The sequence below is a fragment of the Bison bison genome, unplaced genomic scaffold, assembly GCF_000754665.1.
Source record: "Bison bison bison isolate TAMUID 2011002044 unplaced genomic scaffold, Bison_UMD1.0 scf7180017864280, whole genome shotgun sequence".
NCBI lineage: Eukaryota > Metazoa > Chordata > Mammalia > Artiodactyla > Bovidae > Bison > Bison bison.
Genome location: NW_011494852.1, coordinates 6,736,561 through 6,747,141, shown reverse-complemented (window position 1 = coordinate 6,747,141; position 10,581 = coordinate 6,736,561). Strand labels below are relative to the sequence as shown.

At 48.2% G+C, this 10,581-nt stretch overlaps 1 protein-coding gene across 1 annotated transcript in view; it reads left to right on the top strand.

Annotated features, from left to right (window-relative positions):
- The window catches only part of FBXO17 (F-box protein 17), a 124,371-nt gene that overhangs the window by 56,647 nt on the left and 57,143 nt on the right, over positions 1-10,581 (top strand). The window contains exon 14 of the mRNA XM_010849318.1: positions 189-572. Coding sequence (XP_010847620.1) covers positions 189-572 — 384 coding nt within the window. The remainder of the gene's footprint in view (positions 1-188; positions 573-10,581) is intronic.

The following is a 10,581-nucleotide window of genomic DNA, read 5'->3' as shown; positions in this document are numbered from 1 at the left end:
GCCTGGGACTGTGGTGCAAGTAGGGGAGAATGGAGGGGATGGGAGGAGTCTGGGAACTTGAGGAGAGGGCTGGGAGGCGGCTGATGGGGTTTAGGGGTGGGGGGATGACAGGCGTGTGGCTGGCAGGGGCGTGACTGGTGGAGGCTGGAGGTCATGGACACTCTGACGTCTTGACACTGGATCTCCAGCAGCGGCAGCCTGGCCTGGCGAGGACGACCTGTGGGCCTCTGGGGGCCTGCCCACCAGGGTCCCCGCTCCGGACCGCGAACTCGAGGAGGTGCTGGACCAGAACCGACTGCCTAACGAGCTGCTCCAGGAGGTGCTGAGCTACCTGCCCCCAAGCACGCTGCTCCAGCAATGCCGCCCAGTGTGCCGGCGCTGGCGAGACGTGGTGGACGGCTGGGACCTGTGGCGGAGCATCCTGCCCTGGAAACACCCCGACCTGTGGCCCGTCATCCGCACCTGCCTGCCCCCTGCTGACGACCCCGGGCCCTGCATCCTGGGCCGCTTCTGCGAGCGCAGACCCATAGGACGCAACCTCCTCGGGGACTCTCAGAGCTCTCGAGGCCTAGGTGGGAGCCCAGGGAAGGGTCCTTGTGGGAGCACGTTGGAGGATGCGAACGGGGCAGGCATGGGAAAGACGAGAGGCCTGTACCTGGACTAGTGGGCTGGCGGGGAACTCAGTCACCAACCTTTTTTTTTTTTTTAATGGAAGGATTCTTGAACCGGATGGTGCTGACCGCAGGGGCTGCCCGGGGTGCAGAGGAAAACGCGAGGGTGGGCCCGCTGATGGCCTATAGACAGAGATGGTTCCTGTCTACCTACAGGTGATGTCCCTAGTTCCCCAGGGTCAGGGTGGTTGTCCAGTACTTGTTTGGTTCTCATTGACCTTGCTCCCTCTTTCCTAGGTGGTGTCAACAGAAGCAGGTGTTGGACCTGGAGAAGGAGGGTCTGTGGCGGGAACTCCTGGATAGTGGAAACATTGAGATCTGTGTCTCCGACTGGTGAGTGTGGTGACAAAAACAGCCCTTTAGCTGAGCATTGGCCTTGGTTTGGGTGACTTCATGTAGGTCTCCTAACAGCCCCTTAGATAAGCAGGAAGGTAAATGACTTCATCACCATCAGAGCTTTAGCACTTAGCAACATCCTCTCCCTGAACCCTCTCTCAGCCCCCAAAGGGACCTGGATTGGAAGATGCCTGGTTGGATCCTAGCAGAGGATTTGGGTCCAACTAAGTCTTGTCTGTAAATGAGATGCTCCTTGGTTCAGGAGGGGACAAGATAGAAGAGTTGTCTAAGAGGTCAGATTCTGGAACCAGACCTCTCACACTCAAATCCCAGCTTCCTGGCTTTGTAGCCTTGGGCAAGTCACAGTGATGCCTCCATTTCCCTGTCTTCATAAGACAGGGTTATACATCAGCTACAAAGCCAGTTGTTTCAGTGGAGAAAAAGCTGTAGAGAAGAGTGGGTTTTTAAAAAAATACCTATTTGCTTTACTGTGCTGGGTCTTAATTCCACCATGAGGGGCTGGCATGTAGGATCTAGTTCCCTGACCAGGGATCAAACCCGCCCGCCCCCACTTAAGAATCCAGAGTCTTAGCCAATGGACCACCAGGGAAGTCCCTGAGTTTTTATTTTATTGTATTATTTATAGGGTCTGCTGGGCCTTTGCTGCTGTTCGAGACTTCTCTAGCGGTGGCGAGCAGGGGTTACTCCCTAGTTGCAGTGCACGGGCTTCTCATTGTGGTGGCTTTCTCTTGTTGCAGGGCACAGGGTCTAGCGCTCAGGCTCAGTAGCTGTGGTGCACGGGCTCAGTGCCTCTGTGGCATGTGGGCTTTTCCTGGATCAGGGAGCAAGCCCCTGTCTCCTACATTGGCAAGCTGGTTCCTTACACACTGAGCCGCCAGGGAAGCCCTCACCCAAGTTTTTACTAGGGCTTTATCATGTATTAACCTCCAGATCAATTCATATTCCATACTTCATGCTAAGTCACATTGTTATCTGGAGTGGCTGGCCTCCGTTATGTGACTATAATGGAGGATGTGGTCAGCCCCAACCATTTCATATTGACAGGTCATTTGTGTGTGTGTGTGTGTGTGCGCACGCGTGTGTGTGATTGGCACAGAACAGTATGAAAGGTAAGTCAGAAGAACACACAAATATATTAATACAGAAATAAGACAAAATACTACAGGAAGAAGTAGAATGGGCATCTGTTTCTAAGAAGCAGAGTGATATGAAGTCTCTGTGAAAGATAGTTGTTTGTGTGTTTGTACAGCCTATTACTCCTAATTTTTTAAATTTTAATTTCTTACATCAAAACATAGCTATCTATTTGGAGGTCGTTTCTTTGATGTTGCTGGATAGCCCATCACCACTGTATTTAGGTGCCCCTGGATCCTGTTATACGACTGATAAAAAAAAAAATTGTACCCTCAAAAGGTACAATTACCTTTTACAATTAAAAAATTAAAACATTACCATTGTATACATTGGAAAAGACATCTTGGCCACCACTGAAATATATTATAGGATGAGAAATAAGACAATGGAAGGAGGTACCTTGAGGTTTCCCAGATGGCACCAGTGGTAAAGAACCTGTCTGCCAATGCAGGAGATATGAGACATGGGTTTGATCCCTGGGTCAGGATGATCCCCTGGAGGAAGGCATGGCAACCCACTCCTGTGTTCTTGTCTGGAGAATCCCATGGGCAGAGGAGCCTGGAGGGCTACAGTCCACAGGGTCACAAAGAGTCAGACACAACTGAGCGACTTAGCACGCACATGCACCTTTAAGCCTGGGATTCTAGGTCATTCCTCCTGAAATGAATGTGCAGACCAGCTGGGGAGCGTGTTTGGTGCAGATGGATTCAGTTAGATATGCAATGGGGTCAAGCTGCCCCGTGACACTGACGGTGCCAGTTCCCATGACAACATTTGGTACTTGTATGCATGGCAAGCCCTTTCAGGTGAAGGCAGGCAAACCCCCAAAGAGATGGGGTGACCAGTTCAGGCTTCACAGTCTCCCTTCTGCCATAGGTGGTTCGATGACCGAGACGCTGACTGTTTATATCGTCTAATTGTCCAACTTTTAGATGCCAACCAGGTCGTCCTGCATCACTTCTCTCCTTTGCCTTTTCCCAGCGATCGGTTGGGCAACGGTTTCTTCTTTGAGGTGAGTCTCTATGAGGGCTGTGGGAAAGGACAGTGGAACCTATGATGATCTATGGCTGCATTAACAAATTGCCCCGGAATTTAGTTGTTTAATATCAACAGCAGTCATCTTATCTCCTCTCATAGTTTCTATGAGGACGATTTTGCTGGGAGTTTCTGGCTCTGGTCTCATGTCGTTCCCTTCAGACACAGGCTGGAGTTGAAGGGCAGGGTGGGGTGTGAGTGTGTACACAGCAGCTGGTGGCTGGCCAAGCAGCTCTTGGTTTAGGTTCAGAGCTTGGCCATGGGATCCCCCTGCATGGTCTAGTTGGACTTCCTCACAGCATGGCAGCTTCGGGGCAGTCAGCTGCTCAGGGCTTCACCATGAGGCTGCTGGAGAAACCAGCAGAAGCTGCATTGCCTCTGTGATCCTGCTGTGGAAGTCACTTGGTGAAAGTCACCCAGCATCACTCCCACCACACTCTTGGTTACAATGAAACCCACCCAGATGCAAGGGGGTGGGAATTAGACCCCACCCCTGGGTGAGGAGTGGCATGATTCTAGAAGGATGTGTGGAAGTAGAGACCTTGTTGCAGCCATCTATAGGTAATACCATCTGCCAGAAGGCCCCCAACTCAGCTTTTGAGGGGAAGGCCATGGTACAGTGGGACTTAATCTCTTTTTCTGTCTACAGGTCAACCACGTGTTCTCCAACCTCAAGAAAGGCGTCCGCTTTGTGTCTTTTGAACACTGGGTCCGGGACTTTGAGTTCTCGTGTGAGCAGAACGGAGACTATCCATTACACCCGAGTGTGACCGTGCGGGTCCGTCAGGCACTACCTGACCATGCCTTTCAGGCTCTGGGACTCTTTGCCGAGCCGTCTCAGTATTAGGGACTTGTAGCTCCTGGCCTCTGGGGATCTAATGAATCCAGTTGAAGTTTCTAATGGGCCCTGTCTTCAGGTTCTGGAAGCTACAGGAAGAACGTTCTTACATCAGATTTACTGGTCGCCACTGCTCTAAGGCAGGCACTGTTCTAGTAAGTGGAGACGCACAGATGAAGACAGAGAGATGGTGAGAGGACTCCTCGTCCTCCCCCCACGCCAGGCCCTCTGGCTCAGCCCCTGTGCCCTCTGCCCTCGTTTCCTTCTGGTTCTGCTGCAGAGGCTTCACTGGTCTTGTGCAGAAAGCCCTCTCCTCATGTCTGAACTGGAAGCTCATCCCTATGGCTAAGAAAATCCCAGCCCCCACTGGTGGTGAACTTAACCTCATGGGGTTTCAAGACTGGGACCAGGACTCAGAGCAGGAAGTCAAACTGCCTCAAAAACTGTTTGGAAACGGAGGGTTCTGCCCACCCTGTGAACAGTGATGTGGTCCCCTGAGCCCAACCCTACCCTGGATCCTACAGTGTATAAAATTATTTTGTTACATTTTTAAATTCTTTTCAAATATGGAGAGAATAAATCAAGAACATATCTGCCAATCATAGGTAATAAATGTAATATAATCTTGCCAAAGTGTCTCAGCAGTTTTTAATAGCAATACAGTGTTACAGCCTGGGTGACTACTGGATTCCGAGTAAGGAGCTGTTTCAGTTGAGGAAAAACTGTACAGGAGGAAACATCTAGAGAAGGTGTTCTCCAGTGGAGAGAATGGCAGAGTCAGAACCTTATTTCCCAAGTCGAGGAAACATCTAGAGAAGGTGTTCTCCAGTGGAGAGAATGGCAGAGTCAGAACCTTATTTCCCAAGTCCTGACGGATGCTAAAGCTGAAACTCCAATACTTTGGCCACCTCATGCGACGAGTTGACTCATTGGAAAAGACTCTGATACTGGGAGGGATTGGGGGCAGGAGGAGAAGGGGACGACAGAGGATGAGATGGCTGGATGACGTCACTGGCTCGATGGACATGAGTTTGAGTGAGCTCCGGGAGTTGGTGATGGACAGGGAGGCCTGGCATGCTGCAATTCATGGGGTCGCAAGGAGTCAGACATGACTGAGTGAATGAACTGAACGGAAGGAAATCATGGGGTCACAGGTTATCAACCAGGGTTAGAAGCCTTAGGCATGCAGTGGATATGGGCACAGTGTCACAGTGACACCACATTTGTGACATTCTGGTCACAAGGATGAGAGAGAACCTTGCAACGGCAGGATCCGGCTGTCCCCACACCAGTCCAGGGGTCATAGCTGCCCCTCCCTGCTGCAGGATCCCTAGGGAGCTCCAGGTCTCTGGATGGAAAGCAGATGAAGCCGCTGCTGCCTTTGATGTGTCCACCCTGAAGTGTCCCCCCACCTGCAGTAGAAGATGGGACACACCCCAAGGGGAGAGTGTTTTGTCAGTTTCATCCAAAGGGGAATTGACAGGTTGAAACAGACCTGAGAGTCAGGACCACATGCAGTGTGTGGTCCTGGAATAGATACTGGTTCAGACTCAACTCTGAAGGGTATTTTTGGTTCCACTAGAGGACTTTGGATAGAAGGAATATGAGACAGGAATTTACAGGAAGGGAACGATGGAGACCATTGCCTGAAAAATAAACATATTATTTAACTTTCACATATACGTGTTGTATTATACCTATATGCATATTTGTAGGCGTGTGTACCTATATGCCAAATTTAGGTCATTGCTAAGTCATTTCAGTCATGTTCGACTCTGTGTGACCCCATGAACTGTAGCCCACCAGGCTTCTCTTTTCATGAGATTCTCCAGGCAAGAATACTGGAGTGGGTTGCCATGCCCTCCTCCAGGGGATCTTCCCAAACTAGGCACTGAACTAGCATCTCTTAGGTCTCCTGCATTGGCAGGTGGTTCTTTACTACTAGTGCCACATGGAAAGCCTCAATTAAACTTATACACATGCTTATTTAAGTATATTTCCGTGCATTTGTATTATGGACTACCTTCTGGATATCCTGAAGAAGGAAATGGCAACCGCCTCCAGTACTCTTGCCTGGAAAATTCCATGGATGGAGGAGCCTGATAGGCTACAGGCCAAGGGGTCGCAAAGAGTCGGACATGACTGAGCCACTTCACTTCACTTCTGGATGTATCTATTCATAACAAGAATATGAACCAAAGCATTACAGGCTTACCGCAGTGGTGAACAGTGGTTAGAAGTTCCTTCTGTACTTACTCATTTTGCATATATGAATTTCTCATTTTCTGTATGTGTGTGTAGCAATACTATGTTACAGACAAATAGGAAGCATCCTCCAATGCAATTTCCCTTCACTTTCAGATGTAACCACTTTTAGAAGACACTTTTGCTGACAGGGTTTTAAAATTTTGTTTGGAGAATTCTGTATACAAGCAAATGTAGAGAGAAGAGTATTGTTATTTCCATGTCACTTTCTATTACCCAGAAACAGTTTCAGCTTAAGGCCAGTCCTCAATTCTCACCCTTCTCTTTATATTTTTAATGTATATTTTAATATTTTGTTTTATTTATTTTTTAATTAGAGGAAAATTGCTTTACAATGTTGTGTTGGTTTCCGCCATACAACAATGCAAATCAGCCATAATTATACATAGATCTCCTCCCTCTTGAGCCTCTCTGTCCTCCCCCATCCCACCCCTCTAGGTCATCACAGAGTGCCAGGCTGGGCTCCCTGTGGTATATAGCAGCTTCTCACCAGCTATCTATTTTACACATGGCTGTGTATATATGTCAATGCTATTTTTCCATTCGTCCCAGTCTTTCCTTCCCCTACTGTGTGCACAATTCCGTTCTATCTGCATCTCCATTCCTTCTCTGCAAATAGGCTCATTAATACTATTTTCCAGATACTGTTGAGATATATATATATATATGCATCGCTATACAATACTTGCTTTTCTCTTTCTAATGTACTTCACTCTATATAACAGATTCTAGGTTCATCCACTTCACCAAAACTGCCTCAATTTTGTTTTATATATATATACAGACCGTTTTTTAAGTCTTTATTGAATTTGTTATAACATTGTTTTTTTCCTGTGTTTTGGGTTTTTGGCCACGGGGCATGTGGGATCTTAGTTCCCTGACCAGGGATCAAACCCACACCCTCTGCATTGGAAGGTGAAGTCTTAACCACTGGACCATCGGGGACGTCCAAATTCATTTTTTTTTTTTTTGGCACAATTTTAAACTTAAAGAGAAGTTGTGTTACCAAAGAGGATTTTTCCACCCAAAATATTTAGCACATTTACAACTGGATGCACTATCACCACCTTTAGGGCGTATTTTCTGCAACCATTAGACTGAAGAGGTCACAATGATTAAATAGCTGCCTGATGAAGTAGCAGAAACGGTTAACATAGCTTGGCCTCTCCTTCTAAAGGAGTGTGTCTCAGGAGTGAGTCCAACTGTATGCTGAGACCCCCAAGTCCTTCTGGCAAATATGCAGCCATGGGGGTAGCCTTGGGGATACACGAACACATGCACAGTGGTGTCGGGTGGCATTGCTAGAAAGATCCTGGCTACCTAAACTATGGCCTGTCTGTTAAAGGGAGGGGATGGGTGGAATGGGGAAACCCCAGTGCCTGGTGGCCATGGAGTTGCTCATGGTTTGAAACAGCTGAGCTGCTCTGTTTGATCTGAGTCCCCGTAAAACCGAGTTCCCCTAACAAGTCTATGATTGACCTCTCTATCCAAAACTTGATTTCTTTTCTTGTCCCATAGTGTTCCCGCCAAGATTGAGGGGTGTCAAAGAAAAGGGGGAAATGAAACGGAGTAGGATCCTCCTGGGTACAAAAGCTTTTCCAAGACCCCCATTTCTTGTTTGTAGGAAACAGGCTTCACCTTCCTAGACTGTCCCTGAGTTCCAATGAAATAAATTTAACATATTTCCATCTAGGGAAGACATTCTGGCTTATGTATGATGCAAGTGAGACTTGAACCCAGCCAAAACCCAGATTGAATCCATGGTCTTTTAACAGATCATACCTGGTCTCAGGAGTTAATAAAGGTCAGGTCCTTGATATCTCAATGGAGAAAGAATTCGCTCAGAAACTAAATAATGGGTAAGAAGTAAATTTATTTAGAGAGAAACACATTCCACAGACAGAACATGGGTCATCTTAGAAGGGAAGAGGCCCCAAAATATGGTGTGGTTAGATTTTATGGACTGGGTAATTTCATAGGCTGAAAGATGGGAGATTATTTGGGGAGAAGGGGTGGAGATTTCTAGGAACTAGACCACCACTCACTTTTTGACCTTTTATGGTTGGCCTCAAAATGGCAACCCACTCCAGTGTTCTTGCCTGGAGAATCCCAGGGACGGGGAAGCCTGGTGGGCTGCCGTCTATGGGGTCACACAGAGTCGGACACGACTGAAGTGACTTAGCATAGCATAGCAGAACTGTCGGGGCTTCCCTGGTGGCTCAGACAGTAAAGAATCCAGTTGCAATGCAGGAGACCTGCATTCGATCCCTGGGTCAGGAAGATCCCCTGAAGGAGGGCATGGCAACCCACTCCAGTATTCTTGCCTGGAGAATCCCCATGGACAGAGGACCCTGGCAGGGTACAGTCCACGGGGTCACAAAGAGTTGGACATGACTGAGCGACTGAGCTCAGCACACACAGAAGAGAATAGCTTTATTGCTTTGCTGGGCAAGGGGGGACCACAGCAGGCTGTGCTGTGCTAGTCACTCAGTCGTGTCCGACTCTTTGCGACCCCATGAACTGTAGCCCACCAGACTCCTCTGTCCGTGAGATTCTCCAGGCAAGAATACTGGAGTGGGTTGCCATCCACTCCTTCAGGGGATCTTCTCCACCCAGGAATCGAACCCAGGTCTCCCGCATTGCAGGTGTCTTCTTTACCACCTGAGCCACCAGGGAAGCCCATGGCAGGCTAATGCCCTCAAAACCCATGTGTCCCAACGTGGGGAAGATAGTGAGAGCTTTTACAGCAATTGTTCAGAGAAGACATTATCAGATGGTGGACCTTCTTCTGATGGGCTGGTGGTGAGGTAAGTAGGAGTCAGCATCATCAACCTTCATGTCCAGCTGGTCTGGGGTCTACATGCTTGTGGGCAGCATAGAAGGTAATCATTAACTTCTCCCACCTGGAGGGGATTTCAGTATCTGCAAAACAGCTCAAAGATATTGTTGTGTGTTTGCCCCAAGGCTGCTCTTGGCTGTTTGTTTCTTCCTGATCTTGCATTCCCTCCCTTATTAACAAGTGATTGAATTTGCCCATTGGAACTCAGGGAAGGTCATGGGGGCTGAATGAAGGCTGTCTCCTGTAATCAAAGAAATGAGGGACACAGAAAGGCCTCAGGAGCCCCATGTTATCATTGCACTGGGAAACCAAAAAAATCGTTTGACTTGCTTTATTGAGATATTCACTTTGTTTGCAGTGGTCTAGAATTGAACACACAAAATCTCCAAGGTCTGCCTGTATTCCTTTGCCTTAAACATCCCAGAGCCAGTGCCAAGCAACTAGAAAGCACATCAAGAGTCCAGAGCCCGCTTAAATCATGCTGATGGCCCATTCCAAACTGTTTACCCTGCCCTGCCTTTCAGTTCAGTTCAGTTCAATTCAGTCGCTCAGTCGTGTCCAACTCTTTGTGACCCCATGGATCGCAGCATGCCAGGCCTCCCTGTCCACCACCAACTCCCAGAGTTCACTCAGACTCACATCCATCGACTCAGTGATGCCATCCAGCCATCTCATCCTCTGTTGTCCCCTTCTCCTCCTGCCCCCAATCCCCCCACCATCAGAGTCTTTTCCAATGAGTCAACTCTTCACATGAGGTGGCCAAAGTATTGGAGTTTCAGCTTCAGCATCATTCCTTCCAAAGAACACCCAGGCCTGATCTCCTTTAGAATGGACTTGGATCTTCCTGCAGTCCAAGGGACTCTCAAGAGTCTTCTCCAACACCACAGTTCAAAGGCATCAATTCTTCGACGCTCAGCCTTCTTCACAGTCCAACTCTCACATCCATACATGACCACAGGAAAAACCATAGCCTTGACTAGACGGACCTTTGTTGGCAAAGAAATATCTCTGCTTTTGAATATGCTATCTAGGTGGGTCAAACTTTCCTTCCAAGGAGTAAGCGTCTTTTAATTTCATGGCTGCAGTCACCATCTGCAGTGATTTTGGAGCCCCAAGAAATAAAGTCTGACACTGTTTCCACTGTTTCCTCATCTATTTCCCATGATGGGACCAGATGCCATGATCTTCGTTTTCTGAATGTTGAGCTTTAAGCCAACTTTTTCACTCTCCTCTTTCACTTTCACCAAGAGGCTCTTTAGTTCCTCTTCACTTTCTGCCATAAGGGTGGTGTCATCTGCATATCTGAGGTTATTGATCTTTCTCCTGGCAATCTTGATTCCAGCTTGTGCTTCTTCCAGCCCAGCGTTTCTCATGATGTACTCTGCATAGAAGTTAAATAAGCAGGGTGACAATATACAGCCTTGACGTACTCCTTTTCCTGT